Here is a 24552-nt window from a genome sequence, read left to right on the forward strand (position 1 = left end):
CACCACGCCCAGCTAATTTTGTGTTTTTAGTAGAGATAGGGTTTCTCCATGTTGGTCAGGCTGGTCTTGAACTCCTGACCTCAGGTGATCTGCTCACTTCGGCTTCCCAAAGTGCTGGGATTACAGGCATGAGCCACCACATCTGGCCTCGGTTCTCCCCCGCCCTTTTTTTTTTTTTTTTTTTTTTTTTTTGAGACAGAGTCTCACTCTTTCACCCAGGCTGGAGTGCAGTGGCAGGATTTCGGCTGGCTGCAAGCTCCGCCTCCCGGGTTCACGCCATTCTCCTGCCTCAGCCTCCCGAGTAGCTGGGACTACAGGTGCCCGCCACCACACCTGGCTAATTTTTTGTATTTTTAGTAGAGACGGGGTTTCACAGTGTTAGCAAGGGTGGTCTCGATCTCCTGACCTCATGATCTGCCTGCCTTGGCCTCCCAAAGTGCTGGGATTACAGGCGTGAGCCACCGCACCCAGCCAGTTCTCCCTTTTTTAGGAAGGATGAGTTGGGTAAATAAACAAAAGTAGCCCATTTGGGTACTTTTCTAAATTAAAAAATTTAATGAAACAGAGCTTGTGGGTGAAAGATAGAGAGAAGGCTGTCATAAAATGTAAAAAAGCCGCACCAGCTCGCATGGTCCAGTCTTGCTAGGGTGACCCAGCTCACATCCTGGTTAGTGAAAGGAAAGCAGGCATTCATTCCTGTCTCCTGACCTTGCCATTCTGGAGTCTTGGCCGTTACGAAAAGCAATGGAATCAGCCTTAGTCAGGACATTCTGCTTCTAGGAGAACAGCAGCTGCAGTCACCCAGGTCAGTGGGTGTGAGCACTGACAGCCTCAGTGTTTCCTGGCAGAGAATTCAGGGCTTCTCCAATGCCATCAATAGGGTTTCTCGTTGAAACCTCACTTAGGGTCAGTTTGTGTTCAAAAAAAATTTTTTTTTTTTGAGATGGAGTCTCACTCTGTCGCCCAGGCTGGAGTGCAGTGGCGCGATCTTGGCTCACTGCAAGCTCTGCCTCTTGGGTTCATGCCATTCTGCTGCCTCAGCCTCCCGAGTAGCTGGGATTACAGACACCTGCCACCACCCCTGTCTACTTTTTTGTATTTTTTAGTAGAGACAGGGTTTCACCATGTTGGCCAGGATGGTCTCCATCTCCTGACCTCGTGATCCGCCTATGCCACCACGCCCAGCTAATATTTGTATTTTTAGTAGAGACCGGGTTTCACCATGTTGGTCAGGCTGGTCTCGAACTCCTGAGCTCCTGATCCGCCCGCGTCGGCCTCCCAAAGTGCTGGGATTACAGGCGTGAGCCACAGCACCTGGCCCTAATTTTGTATTTTTGGTAAAGATTGGGTTTTACCATGTTAGCCAGGCTGCTCTTGAACTCCTGATTTTAAGTGATCCTCCTCCCTCAGCCTCCCAACGTGCTGGGATTACAGGCGTTAAGTCACCACACCTGGCCCAATTCAGTGATTTGTAGTCAATTTGTAGAGTTATGTAGCTGTCAGTACAATTCCGTTTTAGAATATTTCCATCATCCCTAAAAGATTCCTCAAGAGGCTGGGCACAGACCACATCTCTACAAAAAATACAAAAATCAGCCAGGCGTGGTGGCATGCAGCTGTGGTCCCAGCTACTTGGGAGGCTGGGGTAGGAGTATCACTTACACCTGGAAGGTTGAGGCTGCAGTGAGCTGTGATCACGCCACTGCACTCCAGCCTGGGTGACAGAGGGAGACCCTGTCTCAAAAAGAGAAAATTCCTCATTACCTTTGCCATCACTCCCTGTTCCCTCCTCTCCTAGCCCTGGGCAACCTAGTCTCCTGTCTCCAAAGATTAGTCTTTTTATTTTTTTAGACGGAGTTTTGCTCTTGTTGCCCAGGCTGGAGTGCAGTGGCACAATCTCCGCTCATCTCAACCGCCACCTCCCAGGTTCAAGTGATTCTTCTGCCCCAGCCTCCCGAGTAGCTGGGATTGCAGGCATGCACCACCACGCCCAGCTAATTTTGTATTTTTAGTACAGATGGGGTTTCTCCGTGTTGGTCAGGCTGGTCTCAAACTCCCGACCTCAGATGATCCTCCCGCTTAAGTCTCCCAAAGGGCTGGGATTACTGGCGTGAGCCACCGCGCCCGGCCTCTAGACATTTCTTAGAAGTGAAATCATACAGTATGTAAGTGAAGGAGTGTGACTTCCTTCACTTAGCATGATGTTTTGCCGTTCGTTCGTGTCGTGGTCTGTCTGTGTCTTTCCGTTGCTGAGCAGTGCTCCTGGGAGGGTTGGCTGACGATCACCTGGATGGCTCTCAGTTGAGACTCTTATGAATAATTCTGCCGTGAACATTCACGTGCAGATCTTCGTGTGGATGTGTTTTCATTTCTCTTGGGTAGATTGCTAGGAGTGGAATTGCTGAACCCTATGGTAAGTTTATGTTTAACTTTCTGAGGAGCTGTCAAGCTGTTTTCTAAAGCGACTGCACCGTTTGACTATTTTCCATTCCTACTACAATGCTGAGGAGGCCTTTAGTTTCTTGTTATTGTCTGTCTTATTACACTCATGCTAGTGGGTGTGAATTAGAATCTCCCAGTGACTGAAAATGTTGGGTCCCTCTTTTCGTATGAGTTTTAGCCATTCTTGCATCTTCTTTGGTGAATGTCTATTGTTGCATCTTCTTTGGTGAATGTCTATTCTTGCAGTCTTTTGCCCATTTTTAAAAATTAAAAATAATTTATTTTTATTTATTTATTTATTTATTTGAGATGGAGTTTTGCTCTTCTACCCCAGGCTGGAGTGCAATGGCGCAATCTCGGCTCACTGCAACCTCTGCCTCCCAGGTTCAAGCGATTCTCCTGCCTCAGCCTCCCAAGTAGTAGCTGGGATTACAGGCACAGGCTACCATGCCTGGCTAATTTTTTTTTTTTTTTTTTTTTTTGAGACAGAGTTTCGCTCTTGTTGCCCAGGCTGGAGTGCAATGGCCCAATCTCAGCTCACCGTAATCTCTGCCTCCCAGATTCAAGTGATTCTCCTGCCTCAGCCTCCCGAGTAGCTGAAACCACACCAGGCTAATTTTGTATTTTTAGTAGAAACGGGCTTTCTCCATGTTGGTCAGGCTGGTCTCGAATTCCCGACCTTAGGTGATCGGCCTGCCTCAGCATCCCAAAGTGCTGGGATTACAGGCACGTGCCACCACGCTTGGCCGTAACTTTTGTATTTTTAGTAGAGGCGTGGTTTCACCATGTTGGCCAGGCTGATCTCAAACTCCTGACCTCAAGTGATCCGCCTGCCTTGGCTTCCCAAAGTGCTAGGACTGCCGGTGTGAACCACCGCGCCCGGCCTTTTCACTCTCTTGATAGTGTCCTTCGATGCATAAAAGCTTTTAGTTTCAATGAAGTCTTTTTTTTTTTTTTTTTTTTTTTTTGGAGACAGTCTTGCTCTGTCATCCAGGCTGGAGAGTGCAGTGGCATGATCTCGGCTCACTGCAACCTCCACCTCCCGGGTTCAAGCGATTCTCCTGCCTCAGCCTCCCAAGTAGCTGGGATTACAGGTGCCCGCCTCCATGCCTGGCTAATTTATGTATTTTTAGTAGAGACGGGGTTTCGCCATATTGGCCAGGCTGGTCTCAAACTCCTGACCTCAGGTGATCCACCCGCCTCGGCCTCCCATAGTGCTGGGATTATAGGCACGCGCTACTACACCCAGCTAATTTTTTGTATTTTTAGTAGAGGCAGGGTTTCACACGTTGGCCAAGATGGTCTCAATCTCCTGACCTCGTTATCTGCCCTCCTCGGCCTCCCAAAGTGCTGGGATTACAGACGTGAGGCGCCTCGCCCAGCCAACTTCACTCTTTTGGTGTTTGATTTTAGGGCATAAAGTTTATCACTTGAGTCTCTGAATGAAAGGAAGTGTAAACCCTGACGAGTATGGAGTGTGGACTGTCTAGATGCCCCCTGGTCTAGGGAGGGATTTATCCCTGAACAGAAGGTGCCAGAACATCCAATTCTTAATGCCCAGATGTCCTGCTTGTTCCTTTCTGAAGGTTAACGCTAGGCATTGTTGTCCACCCCCTGGTGTTCAGGAAGGAAATTACTCATCCTAGTGAGGTAGAAGCCACTGTCCTTGTTGGGTGCCCTCACAGTGGCAGGTTCCATGGAGCAGAGAAGTAGGTCGTGCTAGACCTGATCGTTCCTGGAAACCAGGCATGGCCCGCGGAGTATAGTCTGTGGTTTTCTCTTTCAGTTATCTATGACTTTCTGGCTGTGGATGATATAAACGGGGACAGGATCCAAGATGTTCTTTTTCTTTATAAAAACACCAACAGCAGCAACAATTTCAGCCGATCCTGTGTGGACGAAGGTAATTTCATTTTATATGAAAAAGGCGGAGCTCCCTGTAGAAAGAGGAATCGTCATTTTGGGTCACCCTCTCGCTTTCAGTGTTTGGGGGAAGCAGATGGTGGTGTTTCTGGAACCCATCTCGTCATCCTTCCTGGCAGACCAAAAAGAGGCCTGGAAGCCCAGTCCTAGCACTGCCCCAGCCACTGAGCCCCGGGGTCGGCATTAGAGCCCCGGGAGCCTGCAAGATAAAGGAGATCCACCTGGGAGGGAGGGGCTGTGGCCTAGGAGAGGTGTGAGGAAGACAGACCTGGAACAGCACATGCTGGGGCTGGCCGGCCTGCCTGCCCGGATGCTGCAACATTGAGGTGCCGGTGTCTCTCCCTACAGGCTTTTCCTCTCCCTGCACCTTTGCAGCTGCTGTGTCGGGGGCCAACGGCAGCACACTCTGGGAGAGACCTGTGGCCCAAGACGTAGCCCTCGTGGAGTGTGCTGTGCCCCAGCCAAGAGGCAGTGAGGCACCTTCTGCCTGCATCCTTGTGGGCAGACCCAGTTCTTTCATTGCAGTCAGCTTGTTCACAGGTAGGCCAGCCAGGCAGCGGGGTTCTCACTGAGGGCCTCTCACCTGAGCCACCTCACCCTGAGGGCCAATGCCAGGAGGCCGCGACGAGGCTCAGCCCTGTGATCTTGAGGGTGGCTGGATGGGAAAGAAGGTTATGGGGAGAACCTCCAAGTGAGGCTGCAAGCGTGTGGAAGGCACGCGCCTCAGCTGCCTTCAGCTGCACTGTGTCTGTTACCTCCCGTTACACCTTGCTGGTGGGCTGTAACACACAGGGGCAGTCCGATGTCACCTGCCTTGGGGTAGCAGAGAGGAGGAGCAGCTTGGCCCCCGGCTGCTCCTGGGGTGTCAGTAGTGGCAGTGCCCAGGGCGAGCCCAGAACATGAACCAGCACTTGGCCCATCAGGGGAGATCGGGGCCTGTCAGTGCCCCTAAGCCTGAGGGTGCAGGTCTCCAAGCCCCAGCGGAGCCGGCCTCGTGGAAGCACGAGGGAAAGAACGCGTGGTGCGCGGGGCCATGTGTGTGTGTGGGCTCCTTGCACCTCATCGCGGTCTGGAAGAATTCTGTGCCTAGATTTGGTGAATGTTCATATTTCCCTTACAAGCTGTCATTTTAAGGATATGGAGGAGAATAAAGAGCAGGCTGAAAATATTTTAAGAATCAAGGAATCTGTCTTTAAAAAAAGGTTTGGATGAGATTGTATGTGCGTAAGGAGTTGCACGGGGACCTGTGGTCAGTAGATCCGCCTCCGGGTGCACACCTCCATTATTGCCGTCTATGTGGAGGGCAGACGAAGGGGCCTCTCAGCTGGGGCCTGCATGTTACCAAGGGCACGCCTGCAACCCCAGCAGGAGGCAGGGGCTTCGAGAGGTGGGTGAGGTCAGGCTTCATCCACTCGGGCGGGAGGGTCAGCATGGGCCCTAGAGGTTCCAGGACACGCAGATAGGAGAAAAGGAAGGGGGACCTCTGCGGTTCCCAGGAATGAGGCTTTCGGTGTTTGGCGTATTGCCACCGAGTCTCCATACACGGGCAGGACGTGTGTCCACCACCTCCACGTGCTGCTCCTTCACGAGCACGGGAATGCCGCCCTCCTCTCCTGTTGGCATCTGCTCTGAGTGTGCGGTGAGCCGTGGGCTCACGAGGGTGACGCCTCAACAGGAGCCTGCCTGTCACAGGCCGTGCAGTTGCCGGGCTGCTGTTGAAGGGGACTCAGGGCCACGTTCCGTGACCGTGTGCTTGATTCTAGGGGAAACCCTGTGGAACCACAGCAGCAGCTTCAGCGGGAATGCATCCATCCTGAGCCCTCTGCTGCAGGTGCCTGATGTGGACGGCGACGGGGCCCCAGACCTGCTGGTTCTCACCCAGGAGCGGGAGGAGGTACAGCCCAGCCTGGCTCTCCTCCCAAGTCACGAGGCCACCTGCCACACGGCCCTGCTCTACCTCCCCATCTGCTGCCACTTCCCAGACAGGATTCGGGTCTGACCACTTGCCGGGGACTCGCCCAGAGCCCCACGTTCCCAACTCCCATAGACCCAGCATACTCAGGGGGCTCCACCTCTACCAGGCAGCTTTGGGGCCTCCCCAAGAACGGTGGAGTACACACTTCCCATTTGTGCTGTTGCAGTGTTGGGGGTGAAGCTCTGAGGGCTGGGAGCACCTGTGAGGCACTGGGGCTGCCCTGCCTGCCTCATGTGCCCCGTGCAGTGTGGAGGCACCGACCATCGTGGCAGACTCTCTGATGTCAGCCTGTCTTTCCTCAAAACCAAGAGCCTGTGGGCCCCTTACCCTTCCACATCTCCCATTGTAGAGTGCCCCGCCCCCAGGCTCAGGTCCCTCTCTTCCTAGGCCCTGTGTCATTGCAGCCCCAGGCTCAGGTACCTGTCTTCCTGGGCCCTGTGTCATTGCAGCCCCAGGCTCAGGTCCCTCTCTTCCTGTGTCATCCTGTGTCATTGCAGGTTAGTGGCCACCTCTACTCCGGCAGCACCGGGCACCAGATTGGCCTCAGAGGCAGCCTTGGTGTGGACGGGGAAAGTGGCTTCCTCCTTCACGTCACCAGGACAGGTGCCCACTACATCCTCTTTCCCTGCGGTACGTTGTTTCTGCCACATCCCTGGCCGGCCTCACTCGTGGAGCATGACTGCTCTGCGGCTCCTCAGGTCCTGCTTCTGCTCTCGAGGTGCTGGAGTCAGGAAGCCCAGGGGCCTGGCTCCATGTGGCACTGCGTGCTCCTGGTCCGGGTTCACAGCGTGACCCTGGTGACCTCAGGCCCCTCTGTGTTTTGAATAGCAAGCTCCCTCTGCGGCTGCTCTGTGAAGGGTCTCTACGAGAAGGTGACCGGGAGCGACGGCCCATTCAAGAATGACCCGCACTGGGAGAGCATGCTCAATGCCACCACCCGCAGGATGCTTTCCCACAGGTGGGTCCGGGCCGCAGCCTTTCTCCATGCAGAGCGCCCACCCCATGGCTCTGCTCCCCTGCCTCAGTGTTCGGACAATCTGTGTGGAGCTCAGAGCAGCGCCACAGGCAGGGAGGTGCTGGGGGTACCGCAAGGTCACCCTGGGCTCAGATGTGAGAAATGGTCAAATAAAAGCCGAGTAAAGAGAAGAAAGGTTCCCGACGCTGTGCCTGTCTGTCTCCACGGAAAGTGGGGGTCTTTCTTCTCTTTTCTATTTTTTTTTTTTTTTTTTAAGACAGAGTCTCGCCCTGTCCCCCAGGCTGGAGTGCAGTGGTGCGATCTCGGTTCACTGCAAACCCCGCCTCCCGGGTTCAAGTGATTCTCCTGCCCCAGCCTCCTGAGTAGCTGGGATTACAGGTGCGCACCTCCACGCCCAGCTAATTTTTGCATTTTTAGTAGAGACAGGGTTTCTCCATGTTGGTCAGACTGGTCTCGAACTTCTGACCTCGTGATCCACCCGCCTCGGCCTCCCAAAGTGCTGGAATTACAGGCATGAGCCACCGTGCCCAGCTTTTCTCTTTTCAAGCTGTAGAACTGAGAAACGGGTTATGGGGGCCTGAGAGGAGCACCCTGAGACGAGCGGTGCCAGAGCCTCCACTGGGTGCCTGAGGCCGCCCCGGGGACCTGGCGCCCCTTTCTCCCACTCTCCTGTCTAGCTCTGGAGCAGTGCGCTACCTGATGCATGTCCCAGGGAACGCCGGTGCAGATGTGCTTCTTGTGGGCTCAGAGGCCTTCGTGCTGCTGGACGGGCAGCAGCTGACGCCTCGCTGGACACCCAAGGCAGCCCATGTCCTGAGGTACGGGGTTTCCCCAAGGACCGCACAGGTGCTGCACCCCTTCCCGGCATCCCGGGCACATCCCGTTGGCTGGCGAGGAGACAGCGCTGGGGTTGGGGCCGGAGGCCGTGTGCTGCTGCCTGGGCCTCTTGCCTGTCTCTGGTACTTGCCCCTTGCCCCAGATGTCGGCTCCGTGTCCTGGGCCCTGGTCCAGATGTGGCCATGGGAGACTGAGGGGCGGACCTGTTCCTGGGTGCTTCTTTCATCTCAGTCTCCTCACTGAGACCCCTCGTGAGCGCTTCCTCCATATTGTTCCAGAAAACCCATCTTCGGCCGCTACAAACCAGACACCTTGGCTGTAGTCATTGAAAACGGAACTGGCACCGACAGACAGGTTCGTTGTTCTTCCTTCGGAGGTGGCACCTTTGTTTTTAGCTGAGGATAGACTGGTCTGAAAGCAGACGGGGCTGCGGCCCAGGAGGCTGCTGCCCTCAGAGCTGCTGAGAAGGTTCTGCCTCCCTCAGAGCATCTGCCTCCAGGGCTGGCATGGCTGAGGGCACGTGTGCCTGTGCAAGCCTCAAGGTTTTCCCGGTAGCCCCCACGTTGGCCCCCACAGTGTCCCCTCCCTCCCCAGATCCTGTTTCTGGACCTTGGCACTGGAGCCGTCCTGTGTAGCCTAGCCCTCCCGAGCCTCCCTGGGGGTCCACTGTCTGCCAGCCTGCCGACCGCAGACCACCGCTCAGCCTTCTTCTTCTGGGGCCTCCACGAGCTGGGGAGCACCAGTGAGACGGTACGGGAGCCACCCTCGGAGCAGCCATGCTGGGAGCCGGGGCCAGAGACCCAGGCTGGGGCTCCACCAGGGAGTGCCCAGAAGCTCATCGGTGCCTGGGCAACCTCACATAAGTTGAAGTCCAGTGACAGTCAGGATGAGGTGGTGCAAGCTGAGGCAAAGTGACCTTGGAGGAGTCCAGCGAGAAGGGGCTGATGGCCTTCGGTGGATAGGGGCGCGCACAGCCATGTCCTTAAGGGAGTGGCTGCCGGCAAGGACCAGTGTCAGGACCAGGTGGGGCGGGAGGACCTGGGAGGTGGCCACAGAGCTGGGGGCTGGCGTTTGGGGGACCCAGATAGGGCCCCTAGCAGACATAGAGCTCCAGGCACGGTCACTCTGACAGCAGTGTCCTGTGGGAGTGCTCAGTGAAGGGCGTGGGGTCCATTGCTGGTTCTCGCTGCAGGAGACCGGGGAGGCCCGGCACAGCCTGTACATGTTCCACCCCACCCTGCCGCGCGTGCTGCTGGAGCTGGCCAATGTCTCTACCCACATTGTCGCCTTCGACGGTGAGTGCAGCCTCGGCCAGGGACCCGGGTGTTCCGCGGGGTCTGCCCTGGCTGGTCCTGAGCCGCCCTGACAGCTGTGTCCCCCACCCTGCAGCCGTCCTGTTTGAGCCAAGCCGCCACGCTGCCTACATCCTTCTGACAGGCCCGGCAGACTCAGAGGCACCCGGCCTGGTCTCTGTGATCAAGCACAAGGTGCGGGACCTTGTCCCAAGCAGCAGGGTGGTCCGCCTGGGTGAGGGTGTGCCAGACAGTGACCAGGCCATCAGGGACCGGTTCTCCCGGCTGCGGTACCAGAGTGAGGCGTAGAGGCACGCCAGCCAGAGCCTGTGGAGAGACTCCGCCTGCTGACACTAAACGTCCTGGGAAGTGGGCCCTTCCCTGGGTCTCTGCACTGACTCCCCCACTCCTGACCCTGGTGGTGGTCGCCACTGGGCAGCAGCGGCCTTACCAGTCCTCCATGATCACACCCAGGGACCTGCATGGGTGAGGGGACACCCTGGGCCTCTCTCCCGCCCAGCGTCCTCCCTGAGTCCCCACACGGGGCCTCACTCTGCACCCCACCAGGGTCCCGCTCACACCAGGCGGCCTTCATAGTGGTCTCCCTGGCCACCTTGGGCAGAGCTGGGTCGTGCAGCACCCCATCCTTACCCGGTGCCCTCTCCTTGCCAGCTTCTCCCCAGGCCAGAGCGGCCATCGCGTAGAAAGAACCAGGGTGTCGCCGGGACAGGCCGTCCCCCACCCCATCCTGTAGAAGTCCATTCCCCTTTTCCCTCCTGTGCTCTGTCCCCCAAGGAGTCATGGAATTCAGGGTACTGGGCCTCAACGGGAACCTGAGACAGCTCCAGCTTCGCAGCCCTTCCCGGAGCTACAGGGGGATCCTCTAGCATGGGGGTTGTGACTTGGTTCTTTTGACCAGGTCCTGTGAGGAAGCCTGGAGTAAGGGTCTCCCCCAGCAGGATGGGTGGGGCCTGCTCTGGAGCTGAGCCCGTGGCCGCTCACAGGTGTCCTTAGTGGTGTTGCAGCTGTCTACTGGCTGCATGTGCTGTGAATATCCCAAGGAACTGGCTGTGGAATGCGTGTTTGGGTCAGTCTGTGCCCTCTCAGTAGACACTGGAGCTGCTCTATCCCTGAAGAGGCCCCGTGCCCCAGGCATGGCAAGCGCCTGCCTCTCCCCTTCCGGTGCTCACACGCCCACGCCGTGTCACCCGATGCAGGACTCACCTCTGTGCCTTGCTGCTCCTGAGGCCCAAGGGCAGCCATGGTGCTCTGTACTGCTCGGGCCGCCCAGGTCACAGAGCCTGAGCTTCGTAGCCAAAGCAGCCTGATGACCCACCCACTAAGGAAGAAAGCAGAATAAACATTTTTGCACTGCCTGAAAAACCCCGGTGGTCAGGTGTGAGCCTAGCGTGTGTGCGTCTGCCTGTCTGTCTGCTCCCTAAGTAGTCAAATGGATTTGTTCCTGGAGGAGTGACCAGGAATTTGCTGACCAGCCTGGGTCAGGGTGGGGAGGGCTGCCGAGGAGGCGAGCACCCCCACCCAGACCTGCTCAGTCAGAAACTGGGCACCCAGCAATCTTGACAGCCTCAGGGGGTCTCCGGTTTGAGGACCCCTGCCCACCAAGCTGGGCACCCTGGCCCCATGCAAGCGGGTGTGCTCTCACCTGGAACAGATAGTGGCCTCGGCACCGCGTGATGTCTGAGGGCTGGCTGGAGTCCAGTGTGAAGGGATGATGGTAGGGCCGGGGTGAGCTCTGGTGACCCTGCAGGCAAGAGGAGCCCAGGCAGGGGCTTCCCGGAGACCCAGCTTTGGGTGTGGCGGCAGTGAGGGGCAGGCAGGGACTTCCCGGAGACCCAGCTTTGGGTGTGGCAGCAGTGAGGGGCAGGCAGGGGCTTCCCGGAGACGCAGCTTAGGGTGTGGCAGCAGTGAGGGGCAGGCGGGGGCTTTAGAGAACCCTGCAGGCCTGTCCCACGGCCATGTATGCAAGTGTGAAAAGCCCCGCATCAGAGCCGCACAGGCGTAACCTTATTCCCGTTGCTCCTTCCAAGGTGTGGGAGGGGGATGCGGGGGATGACGTTGAACAGGTGGGTGCCCTCGTGCCAGGAAGCGGTTCTCTTGTCCCTGAGAAAAGTAACCCAGCCCAGAAGGCCTTGAGTATGAAAGGGCCATAGGGCTCTGCGGACGCGTCCTGTAAGTGAGAACCGCCAGGCGGGCAGGGTGGGCTGGAGGGAGAAGGGAAGGTTCACTGGGGTTGCAAGAGCTGCCCCCTGACAGTATGGGAGGGAGTGCAGGGGGTCCCCAAAGGGAGGGGACACCCTGCAGGTCAGAGGAGCAGCTGTGTCCCTGGCCATGGAGGGGTGGGCAGGGCCATGAGCCCCACCCTGAGAAGCTGGAGTTGAGGGGCTGGGCCAAGGGGTGCCGTTGCTGATGGGCAGAAGTTTCCCTCCCTGCAGGAACAGGCTGCACCCCCAGACTGTGAAGAAGGGATTCTTGCCCTGTGGTCACTGCGGGCCCTAGAGAGTCTGGGCCATGCCATGCCATGCCCTCTGCAGCTCTGTGGCCTTAGGGCAGGCTGGGGACAACTGCCCCTCCCCAAAGGCTTCCTTAACAGTTTCCTCACTGTTCCCCCTCTGGAGGGCAGGCGTCCCCACACACTACCCTGCTCACCCTAGCCCACCAGAGCACAGTGCCCCTGGCTGTCTCCTCCCAAAGACCAAATGCCCCAAGTCTGCTGCCTGGGTCTGAGAGGGTCAAGTCCCTCCTCCACCATCGACTCCACACACCTGGGACCTGCCCCCTCCCTCACCACACACTGCACACATCACATGCACAATACATTCACACGTATGTACTATACACATGCACACCTCATACATGCAATGTGCACCACACATGCATCCTACACGACACATGCACACACACCACACATGCATGCCTCACAGTACACCTGCACACGTGCAGTACACAATCACACATGCTATGCATACACACCACACATGTACCTCACAATGCTACACATGCGTCATACACATGACACGTGCACACACCACACATGCATGCCTCACAGTACACCTGCACACGTGCAGTACACAATCACACATGCTATGCGTACACACCACACGTGTACCTCACAATGCTACACATGCCTCATACACACGACACGTGCACACACACCATATGCATGCCTCACAGTACGCCTGCACACGTGCACTACACACAATCACATATGCTATGCGTACACACCACACGTGTACCTCACAATGCTACACATGCGTCACACACACGACATGTGCACACACACCATATGCATGCCTCAGTACGCCTGCACACGTTCACTACACATAATCACGCATGTGCTATGCGTACACACCACACGTGTGCCTCACAGTGCTACACATACCTCATACACCCGACACGTGCACCCACCACATATGCATGCCTCACAGTACACCTGCACACGTGCACTACACACAATCACACATGCTATGCATACACACCACACGTGTGCCTCACAGTGCTCCACATGCCTTATATGCACACGACACGTGCACACCACACCACATATGCATGCCTCAGTACACCTGCACACGTGCACTACACACAATCACACATGCTATGCGTACATACCACGTGTGCCTCAGTGCTCCACATGCCTCATATGGACACGCACACACACCCATGCATGTGTCACATGCACAGTCACACCATAAGCTGCACCCACAGCAGGAAGGGCTCAGAGCCAGGGCCCAAGGGTCTTTTATTTGTGTGCTGGACGCTGTTGGGAGTGACTGGATGTGAGCCAGCCCTATGGGTGGGGATGGCACCGCCCTACTGCCGAGAGAGTTGAAGCTGCACCCCCGAAAGGAGCCAGCTGTACCTTCACCCAGTCTGGGGGAGTGGTGAGGCACTTAGGGGATGGGGAGCAATGCCAGCTCACGAAGGAAGGCTTGGGCAGGGAGGATCAGGGACACCTGGCAAGGACCCACCCTATGAAATCAGGGGCCTCGTCAGTGGGGTGACAATGTCAGAGTTGTCTATAAATCTGGGGGGGAAGCCGCGGCCTCGAGGTGGAAAAGCAGGTGCCGGCGCACCTGTGGACAAATTCTGGAACGCGTTTGGCGAGGGAGGAATAGGCGCAGCTCCGGAAGGCAGTAACCTCGAGGCAGCCTCAGCACGGCACTCTCTTGGGTCCTCTTTCAGGCTCACACTGGGCGACAGCGGAGAGGCTCTTGGACGGGGCAGAGCTCGCGCCGAGACCTGCATGTCTGCGTCTTGTGACGGGTGTGTGGGAAGCCGCCCGCCTGTGCATCTTGCTTCCGGGTATTCGCTGGCTGATTTACTGGTTTTAGAGATGGGGATGGGCACCCAGTGCTGGACTGAAGACCAGAGAAGGTGGAGCTCCCTGTGGCCTTGGTCTCACCTCTCTTCAGGTAACAGGCGCTGCCCTGAGCCAAGCTGAGCCAATGAACCCCCTCCCTGGGAATCCACACCTGGACCCATTCCTTCTGGGCAGGGAGGGCTTGCTGGAGGGAGGGAGGCTGTGCACCCCACAGCAAGACTGGGCCCCCTGGGCACAAGGGGACACTGGTGCTGGGTTCAGCAGCCCCCAGGACCTGGGCCAAGACGGGGGTGGCTGCTGCATTCACGCAGGACGTTGAGCTGCAGGGACTAGAGTGGCAGATGGGCCAGGTCCGCTAGGCCACCCCATCTCCACCCCCAAGGCCACAAGCCGCTGTGGGCTCCACAGGGGTGGGAAGGAGTGCAGGGCTGGGGCTCGAGTGCCGTGGCCTCCACATAAACGGGAACACGCTGTGGGCGAGAAGGGGGCTGAGAACAGGCTGGCCAGCTGGTGTCCTGCCCACCTCACTGAAGGGCCCCAGCAGCCCCTAGGCCGCAGCTGCCAGCCACAGGGCACTGCCTGGGCTCACCGTCTCTTCGTCCCCAGTGGGATCCCAGCCTCTGCCAGGAGGCCCTTGTACATGTCAGACTTCAGGAACCTTGGGTAGGAGTCCTACAAGAGACAGCGTCCAGCCCCTGACCCTTCTGCCTCCTCACCTCTCAGCCAGCTCCCCCCGAAGGGGCAGCCAAACATGGCTGGAGCCTCCTCCAGCCACAGAGTCTCCGGCGGACAGGGTGCTGGAGGCAGCCACCCTGGACCTGCCCAGACCAAGGCAGACTCAGGGAGACCTGAGCTCCCATCTGCCTGGGCCATGTCACAGCAAAAATGGCAAGAGCCCTGGTGGCCATGTGTAGAGGAATAAACTGCAGCACCTCCTCAGCCATTACCAGGAACCAGGAATGGCTCCGTGTTCCCCACAGAGTGAGGGCAGGGTTGTGGAGTCAAATAAAAAAACAAGGTAGGCCATGCATGGTGGCTCACGCCTGCGATCCCGGCCGGGCAGAGTGGCTCACGGCTGTGATCCCGGCCCAGCGCGGTGGCTCACGCCTGTAATCCCAGCACTTTGGGAGGCTGAGGCGGGTGGATCATGAGGTCGGGAGATCGAGACCATCCTGGGTAACACGGTGAAACCCCGTCTCTACTAAAAATACAAAAAATTAGCCGGGTGTGGTGGCGGGCGCCTGTAGTCCCAGCTACTCAGGAGGCTGAGGCAGGAGAATGGCGTGAACCCGGGAGGCGGAGCTTGCAGTGAGCCGAGATCGCACCACTGCACTCCAGCCTGGGCGACAGAGCGAGACTCGCCTCAAAACAAAAGAAAACAAAACAAAACTTTTTAGATCGAAGCTTGACCCTTATTCAGCATGTGATCTGGGCCAGTCCTTCAGCCCGTCTGAACCCGGAGTGGGCTCAGGACGGAACACTGACAGGAGAGCGGCCAGGGCGGCCCCAACCAGGTGGGGAAGGCGCTCCCCAGGGGCAGAGTCAACATGGGCAGTGCCTGTGTGGACAGAGTCCTTGAGGGTGGGGACATGGAGGCCCATCTGGGATGACCCCTCCCGCCCCTCCAGGCTGGCCCAGCACCCACCTTCTTCATGAGCATGTATATGTGCAGCTGGGCGTCATCCAGGACGTAGCGGTGGGGCTGGTGCAGCCCCTCCAGGGTCTGCTCCATGGTCCGGCTGTCGATGTTGACCCAGCGGGCAGCTCCGGGGGCCAGGAACTGCCTAGGGGTGGGGACAGCATTGGGTAGTCTCGGCTGGGTGCACCTGCCCGTTGGCCAACCGGTGCCCACCACGCAGCACTTACTCGTACACGGCATCCACCAGGGTGGGGACCTGGGCCTGCGCTCCATATCGAAGCTCCTCACATGCCTCCCAGAAGCTGAGGTTTTCTCCTGGGGGCCGGGCACCCAGTCAAGGATCCCATCGACAGTGGCAGCCAGGGCCGGTGGGGGGTTCCCAGGAAGCTGGTGGAAACCGAGGCGGGAGGGGTCCCAGGCAGCAGCCTCCCCACTGGGACTGGAGCAGGGGCTGGGGGGTTCTCACCACTGAACTCCTTTCCCAGAAAGTCCATGAAGTGGGCCCGCCCCACGGGGTCCTCCAGGAGCTCCCGGAAGCTGAAGCCCCATCTCTCCACACGGAGCTTCGTGGGGGCAGCCACCCTGGGGGGAGGGCAGGGCTGTTGGAGAGGGTGGGGCCTGACCCTCCTGCATCCCCCCAGGCTGGGAGCACACCCGCAGTCCCGCTGCCCCGCCTGGGCTCACGTGGGGGCATTCATGACCCAGTAGGCGTCGTCATCTGAGATCCAGGGATTGCTGGGCAGGCACCCCGACACGAGGGGGTCGTGGGGTCCACGCTGGCCGCAGAAACTCAGGTACCTGGAAGGGGGTATGGGGGCTGTTGCAGGAGGGGCCTCAGGAGCTAGGGCACTCAGCAGGGGTCTCCAGCTGCCACCCCTCACCCCACTCACGCCTCAAGGCAGATGGAGGACTTCACTCGGGTCCTGCCCAGTGCTTTCCTGAAGTACTCGATCTAGGATTTGGGGCCTGTGAGTCAGGTCCCGGGCTGGGCAAGGCACCTGGCACCCTCCACTCCCAGCTCCAGAACTTACCTCCCGCTTATAGAAATCTGCACTCTTGGTCTAGAAGGGGACAGGGGGGCTGCAGTTAGATGCAGGTCCCCTGCTGGGGTCCAAAATCCCCAGCAGGAGGGCACCTCCCCAGGCTGAGCCCCTGCCCCATAGACCTGGCAGAGATGGTGGCCCAGGCCCCCAGTCCCGCCCCTTGGAGCCCCTTCTTCCAATCAGGGATCTTTCGAGGAGACCTCTGGGGGCCTAATGTCTGGCGATCTGTGGAATATTCCACGGAACCCTCAGGTTCTCAAAGTTGCAATTGTGAGTAATATGTCATTTTTTTTCTTTATTATTTTTTTGAGACAGTTTCACTCTTGTTGCCCAGGCTGGAGTGCAGTGGTGCTCACCACTGCGGTGGTGAGCTCATCACTGCGGTGAGGTCTCGGCTCACCGCAACCTCCGCCTCCTGGATTCAAGCCATTCTCCTGCCTCAGCCTCTCCAGTAGCTGGGACTACAGGCACGCGCCACCACGCCCAGCTAATTTTGTATTTTTAGTAGAGACGGGGTTTCTCCATGTTGATCTGGCTGGTCTCGAACTCCTGAACTCAGGTAATCTGCCCGCCTCGGCCTCCCAAAGTGCTGGGATTAGAGACGTGAGCGACCGCGCCCAGCCTAATATGTCACATTTTCAAATGTACTTAAATTATGTTTTTAAACAACACATAGTTGAGAAATACTGCTAATGGGAATCACTGGGGAACCAGGTGTGACGTTCATTGGTCGGCACCTCACTGGAGCCAGAGCGGAGGAGGCGGACGCGCTGCGAGTCCTGGCCTGCGTCCCCGCTCTCTCTGACCAGCTTTGTATGGGGAAATGTTAGGGTCGTGAACTTAAGAAGTTTTATCAGTGAGGTTCTAGGTGCATCTTTCCAGATGTTGGGTCTGGATGGGACAGGTTTGAACAAAGGGTTTTGCTGCTGCGGGGCTCAGATGCTCCCTCTGGTCTGGTCCCTCTGGTTCTGGAGGCCTCCACCTGGAGGGAGGTTGCTGGATCTGCTCAGGTCTGTCAGAGGTCTGTCAGAGGCCATAACCCTGCTTGTCACCCCTCCAATTCCCAGCAAACCCTGATACTGTTCTGGAGAAGAGCCCCCTTCCTCCCCGCCAGCCCCCTCGTCCCCACCACTCCACTTACCTGCACCCAGGGCAGCAGGTGGGAGGGGAGAGAAAGCGAGAGTTAGCAGGGACCTGGGGAACAGGGAGTGACCGGGAGTGAGCAGGGACTTGGGGAGGCTGCACCAAGTGCCCTCTGGGTGGACCAAATGACGGACAGACGGGCAGTGCCATGGTGGGTCCAGCAGGGTGCAGCCGGTGTGCAGGGTGAGAGGGCGGCCAGCACGCACGCAGGGGCTCACCATGAGCACACGGCTGGCAGCGCAGGATCCCCGCCCTGGACCCTGCTCCAGCACATTGGGGGCCCCGGGCTGCGGAGGGGAGACGAGATGAGGTGGGGATGCAGTTCCGGTGGCTGACCCCCTTTAAGTCTAAGTTCCCCTCCCAGACCCCCATGTGGAAACTGACACTCAAAGGAACTCGGGAAGAGTCCCGACCTAGCCTTCAGCTGTCTCTTCTCTGCTCACCACCTCCAAATGGCCTGTCCACCGGGCCTCCCCACAGCCCCAGTTGCTCCCGGCCTGTGAACTTGGTCCCCCCACTGTAGCCAAGGCCCTTGGGCCCAGAGAGAAGCTGGCTTGTCCTGTGGTCTAGGGATGGAGACCTGGGTTCTGATTGGCAGAAATGCAACTAAGTCACAAAGTGAAAACGTCCTGCCCCCACCAGGAGCTCCAAGGCAGGTCCTTCCACAGGCTCAAAATGGTGGTCCTGAGAGCGCCTGTCAGGGAAGCACGCTGACCCCTGCGCTGGCCAGTGACCCCCACCCTCACCGCAGGTGGGCTCACCGGGGGCCTGTTCACCAGCCAGTAGGTCTGCTCCTGGCACGCAATGACCAGCCTGTCCCCCTTCCTGCGCTGCTTGGCTGCCCTGGGAGGAGGAGGCCGAGTTGAGGGCATGCCCTGCACACAGCAGACCCTCCGCCCCCATCCTTAGGCCTGGACCTGGGCAGGCAGCCACACCCAGGGGTGCCCTCCACGGTCCCAGGGCCATCAGAGCCTGGCCTGGGCTGGGCTTCCCGAGTAGCCTGGGTTGGGTGCCTGCAGGCGGGGCGGGGCGGGGCCTCACCTCAGCTGCTCCCTTGCCTGCATCAGCACTAGGTCCCACGCGTGGTTGATCTTCTTGTGTAGCCGGTCATAGCAGTCCTGGGGGCAGCGAGGTTTCCAGTGGGTCACCCCGGCCCCTGCCCCCAGTGAGACTGTGTGGGCAGTTGGGGGTTTGGGGACTGTCTTGGGTTTTGGGGCCTGGGCTGTATGTTCTGGGGTAAACTATGAGGCCCCGGGGGGCCGTGAGTGAGGCTTGGGTTCCTCCAGCTGTACCCAGCCGGGGCGGGAAGTGTGGGGGGTCCCACCTTCTCATAGTCCACCAGGGTCCCCCGTTTTCGGATGTTCTTCTTGGCCAGGTAGATGGCTGGAAGGACAGGGACAGCCTGCAGAGGGGCCAGCTCTGCCCTGCCTCACGGCATCACCCTGAGGCCCCCAGTCCTGGGAACTTGTCTGGGGCCAGCCGTCCCCTTGCTCACCATAGTCCAGCTCTGCAGCCGGCCACAGGGTACTTGTCCAGAAGTACGGGGTCTGGCATGGTGCAGGGAGAAGGTGTCCAGGACTCCTGCGTCTGTGCCTCCCCAGTGTCACCCCACCCTCAGACCTCCCTGGGAAGAAGCCTGGGCTGGGCAGGGGGTGTCTGAGGGTCTCCCTGCCTGCCCACCACCCAGAGACTCCACTGACCACTGGCCAGTCTCTCCAACTAGAACTGAGGTCAACTCGCTCCTTAGGGCCCTGTTCAGGGACTGCCTCCCTCACTGGTCACCCTAAGCCCCCATTCAAGGTGGGGTGGGGCTGGGGGCCTGCACAAGTCTTGGATGTAGTCACAGTCTGTGCCTGGGGAGGGGTACAACCGACGGCAGGTCAGCCCGGGACCCTGATGTGGTTAGGGAGGGCAGGAATGCTGTCCTCAGGCCTTCACAGCCCCTCCCTCAGGGCCTGGGCCTAAGGACCCCCAGGAAGACAGCAGAATCCTCTGCACATACGACCCTTTGTGCGGCCCTGCTGTGGCCCCCAGGAAAACTGAGGCTCCATCCCTCAGCCGGGTCCTTCTCACCACATCGGTACTTGCGGTCCAGGACTTTTGGGGAGGGGGCGATGGACCACCAGCCCACGGTGACATGGCGGAGTCCCACTCCAATCCCAGCAAGCTCGGCGCCCCTCCTGTCTCCCCGAGTTGGTAAGCTGGGGGGGTGGGGGTGGGGGTCCCACCGGCTCCCACCTGCACCCCCGAGCCTGACCTGGAACCTGTAGGGCGTCTCGTCTGGCCGGAGCATGAGGCTACGGGGGTCGCGCAGCGGGTAGATGTAGCCATGCTGCACCAGGACGGCGCCCAGGTGCAGGGCCTCTGGGGAGGGGTGGGACGGTGAGCGCGGGGCCGCGGAAGCCGGCGAGGGCGGGACGAGCCGGGCCTCCCCTCCCCTATGTGCTCCCCACCCCTGCAGAGCGCGCTCAGCAGGGCTCTGAGAACTGCCAGACCCCAGGAAAACCCAGGCCCAGGCCACCAGCCCAGTGACCCCAGGGCCCAGTGGGAGGCAGGGCGCTCACCCTCCTCCGAGACGCAGAACTTCTGGGCCAACCACTGCACGACGTCGCTGCCTGCACGGGAGAGACGGAGGTGGAGGGAGGCCGAGGCGCGCACGCACCCCCGCCCGGGCGCGCCTCACCTGTCACCGCGTGGGGAATGACGGTGACCAGCAGGCGCTGGCTCCGCATCTTCACGCCCTGGTCGGGGTCCTGCATGCTCACGACCACGCGCTCCATCTGGGCGGAGGGAGTCGTCAGGAGGTGTCTGGCCGCCCCCGCAACCCTGATTCCCTGGCACCGGCCGGGATGCCCCGGATCCGGGAGCGCGGAGATTAACGCGCGGCGGCGGCGGATTCCAGGCCGCAGCTGGCGGCGGGGACGCGGGGCGGGCCGGGAAGGGCCGGGGAGGGCCGGGGAGACCCCGGGAGACCCCCCAAGGGGCCCCAGGCCTCGCCGCCCCTCCCGGCCTCACAGAGCCTCAGCCCCAGGCCCGCCCCGCCCCGCGCGCCCCCGTGCCCCATGCTCTCCGGCCCCTCCCGGCCTCGGGCGCCGGGAAATCGGGGGACGGCGGGACACCCACCCGCCTCGCACCTTCCTCAGATGCGGCATCTGCGCCCGGAGGCGGCCGGGGGGCGGCGCGGGGCCGGCGGCCATGGCTGCGGGGCGAGGCCGGCGGGGATGACCGAGCGTCCCGCCCAGCCCCGCCCCGCGCCGCGCCGCGCCGGGGTTAACCCTCGGGCCGCGAGGCCAGAGTCGCCCAGGCCCCAGTTCGGGTCTAAGAGTCACGGCCACGGCCCAGAGGCAAACGAGTCACCCCCCCTCCCCAGGTCCCGGGACGCTGAGGCCCTCGTGGGTGGAGGCGTGGGCCGGGGACCGAGGGGGGATGTGAGGGGATGCAGCTCAGCTGGAGCAGGGGGTGGTCTCTGGGAGAGGCAGAGGGGCTCATCAGGGAGGGGGGGTTACTATGGGGAGGGTCTCAGGGAGGGCAGCGGAGGGGATGGGGGTTCAGAGACGGAGAGGGGTTCCGTGAGTAGAGGAGACCCCTAGGGAGAGTGAACTGGGGTGGGAAACGTGGTTTAGGGCCCACTGTAACCCCGGTCCTATGTGTGGGGCCCTGAGGACACTCAGGGACTAGAGGCCTGGCTGTGGGGCCGGGGCCAGGGCCAGGGGTATGACTGCCCGAGGCCTTGTGTCCTGCGATGCTTGTGGCCAAGGCTGCACACGTTGCTGTGACAGTGGCTGGTTAGGGGCAGGGTGCATGAGAGACTGGGTCAGCTTTCTACATGGGCTGGATGCCGGCTGTCAGTGGAGCACGTGGCTGCTGCAGAGTGTGACCCAGCTGTCCCCATCTGCTGTGGGTCCCTTATCGGGGGTCCTTCCAGGAGAGTGGCTGATGGCTCATGGCTCACTTCCCTCAGTTTCACGCAGGCCTGGGTGGGCCTGCTGGGGAATGGGCAGAAACCCTGCCCAGGGCACCCTGACACTGTTGGAGAGGAGCTTTACTGCAGGGAGGACCTCAACAGACACCCACCTAGTCTCACCAGCGGCCGCCCAGCTTCAGGCCCCACTCCACTCCCAGCTCTCTCCCTCCTCCAACGGCTATGCCTGTCCCCCAGGTGCACCCCAAGCCAGGCCCAGGATCTTCAGGCCCCGCCGGGCAGTCTCGGCTCACTGCAACCTCCGCCTCCTGAATTCAAGCAATTCTCATGCCTCAGCCTCCTGAGTAGCTGGGATTATAGGCTCCCACCACCACGCCTGGCTAATTTTTATTTTTATTTTTGTTTTTGTTTTTGTTTTTGAGACGGAGTCTCACTGTGTCACCCAAGCTGGAGTGCAGTGATGCGGTCTTGGCTCACTGCAGCCTCCGCCTCCTGGGTTCCAGCGATTCTCCTGTCTCAGCCTCCTAGGTAGCTGGGATTATAGGCACGCGCCACCACACCCAGCTAATTTTTGTATTTTTAGTAGAGATAGGGATTCACCATGTTGGCCAGGCTGGTGTCGAACTCCTGACCTCAGGTGATGTGCCTGCCTTGGCCTCCCAAAGTGCTAGGCTTACAGGTGTGAGCCACTGTGCCTGGCCGATTTTGGTATGTTTAGTAGAGATGGGGTTTCACCATGTTGGCCAGGCTGGTCTCAAACTCCTGACCTCAAGTGAGGCTAGATCTTATTATTTTTTTATTTTTTTGAGATGGAGTTTCACTCTTGTTGCCCAGGCTGGAGCGCAATGGCACCATCTTGGCTCACTGCAACCTCCACCTCCCAGGTTCAAGCGATTCTCCTGCCTCAGCCTCCCTAGTAGCTGGGATTACAGGCACCCGCCACCACACCCAGCTGATTTTTATATTTTTAGTAGAGATGGGGGTTTCACCATGTTGGCCAGGCTGGTCTCGAACTCCTGACTTCAGGTGATCCACCTGCCTTGGCCTCCCAAAGTGCTGGGATGACAGGCGTGAGCCACCACACCTGGTCGGATCATTTTTTAAAAACTAAGTCGAGGTCTCACTATGTTGCCTAAGGTGGTCACGAACTCCTGGGCTCAGTCCATCCTCCTGCCTCAGCTTCCCAACATGCTGGGATTACAGGCATGCCCAGCCAGCATCTTTTTTTTTTTTTTTTTTTTGAGACTGAGTCTTGCTCTGTCAGGCTGGAGTGCAATGGCGCGATCTCGTCTCACTGCAACCTCCTCCTCCCAGGTTCAAGCAATTCTCCTGCCTCAGCCTCCTGAGTAGCTGAGATTACAGGCGCCCGCCACCACGCTTGGCTAATTTTTGTATTTTTAGTAGAGACAGCGTTTCACCTTGTTGGCCAGGCTGGTCTTGAACTCCTGACCTTAGGCGATCTGCCCACCTCGGCCTCCCGAAGTGCTGGGATTACAGGCTTGAGCCACGGAGCCCAGCCTCAGCATCATTTTTAAAAGGTGCAAATGCATCTATTTCTGCTTGCTTGATTTTTTAAATTATTTATTTATTTATTTTGAGATGGAGTTTCACTCTTGTTGCCTAGGCTGGAGTGCAATGGTGCAATCTCGGGTCACTGCAACCTCCGCCTCCCGGGTTCAAGCGATTCTCTTGCCTCAGCTCCCAAGTAGCTGGGATTAGAAGCATGCGCCACCATGCCCGGCTAATTTTTTTTTTTTTTTTTTTTGCATTTTTAGTAGAGATGGGGTTTCACCATGTTGGCCAGGCTGGTCTCGAACTTCCTGACCTCAAGTGATCCACCTGCCTTGGCCTCCCAAAGTGCTGGGATTACAGGGATGAGCCACCGCGCCTGGCCACTAATTTTTTTTAATTTCATTTTTATTTTTGTAGATAAATATACACGTAGCTCCTCGCTTATCCCTGTCTGTAAGGGCCTCAGTTTCTTGCTGTATTGCCTAGGCTGGCTGATCTTGAACTCCTGGCCTCAAGTGATCCTCCTGCCTCAGCCTCCCAAATGTTGGGATTACAGGCATGAGCCATGGCACCTGGCTATGTATTTATTTTTTGAGAGATGGCGGTCTCATTCTGTCACCCAGGCTGGAGTGCAGCGGTGCAATCATAAATTTACTGCAGCCTCAAACTCCTGAGCTCAAGTGATTCTCCCACCCCAGCGTCTTGAGTAGCTGGGACTACAGATGTGTACCACCACATCTGGTCTATTTCTGCTTTCTTGGAGTCAGAGTACCTCTCCCCATCCTTACCCACTCAGAGGATGCTAGGGGCTGGGCAGGGTGGGCGGTTGGCCTTGGGCTGGGAGCCCCTAACATAGTGGTCTGAGTCTATTTCCATTGCCAGAGAGGCCAGGTTCAGCATGAGCTGGGGCAGGGGGCTTGTGGGGTCTCTTACTCCAGGGTACCATCTTGCTTGGATCCCAGTGAGCCCTCCCATGCCCCACACCCAGGTGGGGTGAGGTGGCCCAGGTCTGGCTGCTCTGTCTGCAGGGGTGGGCACCCATGGTAGCTGTGAGGCAGAATACGGAATGAGGGTAGCCAAGGGTTGGGCATAAGAAACGGAACAGCAGGTGCAGCCAGTTCTAGGCAGGATTGGGCAGCTCACAGGCCACATCCTGGCTGCTGTGATAACAAGACAGAAGTTTCCACTTCACCTCTGATTGGTCTTGGGCCAATCCTTCACAGGGTGTAGCCAATTGGAGGCCTCTAAAGGGCACAAGGGCTGTGGTCAGGTTCCTTTGCTTAATAAAAATCCTAATTACAGAGGCTCTGGAGCTACTTGCTCCAGCCCACTCCCACTATGTGAATTGCCTTCCGTAAATCTGTGTTTTCTTACTCCGTTCTTCTGACTCAGTTTTGTTTCCTTGTGTTTCGTTGTTCTTTTGTTACTTTGTGCGTTTTGTTCAATTCTTTGTTCAACCCACCAAGAACCTGGACAACTCACCTCCAAGACCTTCTATCCGGTAACAGC

At 58.6% G+C, this 24552-nt stretch overlaps 2 protein-coding genes across 25 annotated transcripts in view; one reads left to right on the forward strand and one right to left on the reverse strand.

Annotated features, from left to right (window-relative positions):
* The window catches only part of FAM234A (family with sequence similarity 234 member A), a 32804-nt gene extending 21976 nt beyond the window's left edge, over positions 1 to 10828 (forward strand). For all 17 annotated transcript variants that reach the window (XM_019011656.4, XM_063699837.1, XM_055364721.2 and 14 more), the window contains 10 exons: positions 4229 to 4345; positions 4714 to 4905; positions 6129 to 6259; positions 6838 to 6970; positions 7169 to 7298; positions 7994 to 8134; positions 8432 to 8507; positions 8748 to 8903; positions 9346 to 9448; positions 9543 to 10828. In XM_019011656.4, the coding sequence (XP_018867201.2) occupies positions 4229 to 4345; positions 4714 to 4905; positions 6129 to 6259; positions 6838 to 6970; positions 7169 to 7298; positions 7994 to 8134; positions 8432 to 8507; positions 8748 to 8903; positions 9346 to 9448; positions 9543 to 9754 (1391 nt within the window). In that variant the 3' untranslated portion in view covers positions 9755 to 10828. The remainder of the gene's footprint in view (positions 1 to 4228; positions 4346 to 4713; positions 4906 to 6128; positions 6260 to 6837; positions 6971 to 7168; positions 7299 to 7993; positions 8135 to 8431; positions 8508 to 8747; positions 8904 to 9345; positions 9449 to 9542) is intronic.
* A 2357-nt stretch (positions 10829 to 13185) lies between these two features.
* On the reverse strand, positions 13186 to 20860 carry RGS11 (regulator of G protein signaling 11). Of its 8 annotated transcripts, none has more exons than XR_008672438.2 (17): positions 20744 to 20860; positions 20293 to 20389; positions 20174 to 20224; positions 19867 to 19973; positions 19105 to 19156; positions 18934 to 18992; positions 18651 to 18727; positions 18371 to 18452; positions 17828 to 17896; positions 16455 to 16484; positions 16314 to 16375; positions 16108 to 16221; positions 15890 to 16005; positions 15651 to 15738; positions 15430 to 15568; positions 14308 to 14456; positions 13186 to 13821 (listed from the first exon to the last, which is right to left on the reverse strand). XR_008672438.2 is itself a non-coding variant. In XM_019011662.4 (17 exons), the coding sequence occupies exons 1-17, from the start codon at positions 20804 to 20806 to the stop codon at positions 13791 to 13793; spliced, it is 1320 nt and encodes a 439-aa protein (XP_018867207.3). In that variant the 5' UTR covers positions 20807 to 20860; the 3' UTR covers positions 13186 to 13790. The 8 variants fall into 8 exon arrangements, 7 of the variants coding, with proteins under 7 accessions (XP_018867207.3, XP_004056910.4, XP_018867205.3 ...); XM_019011662.4 differs by having other exon boundaries at positions 14374 to 14456; XM_004056862.5 differs by having other exon boundaries at positions 13186 to 14254; positions 14374 to 14456.
* Positions 20861 to 24552: the final 3692 nt, after the last annotated feature.

The sequence above is a fragment of the Gorilla gorilla genome, chromosome 18, assembly GCF_029281585.2.
Source record: "Gorilla gorilla gorilla isolate KB3781 chromosome 18, NHGRI_mGorGor1-v2.1_pri, whole genome shotgun sequence".
NCBI lineage: Eukaryota > Metazoa > Chordata > Mammalia > Primates > Hominidae > Gorilla > Gorilla gorilla.

What these genes read in the sequence shown, in the direction of transcription:
- RGS11 (XM_004056862.5), bottom strand. Translation starts at nt 20,806, where the DNA reads ATGGCCGCCGGCCCCGCGCCGCCCCCCGGCCGCCTCCGGGCGCAGATG. An exon ending in AGATGCCGCATCTGAGGAAG is followed by an intron (nt 20,390 to 20,743) that starts GTGCGAGGCGGG and finishes CCCTCCGCCCAG; the next exon opens with ATGGAGCGCGTGGTCGTGAG. An exon ending in GGCTGCAGAGCTGGACTATG is followed by an intron (nt 18,993 to 19,104) that starts GTGAGCAAGGGG and finishes CTGTCCTTCCAG; the next exon opens with CCATCTACCTGGCCAAGAAG.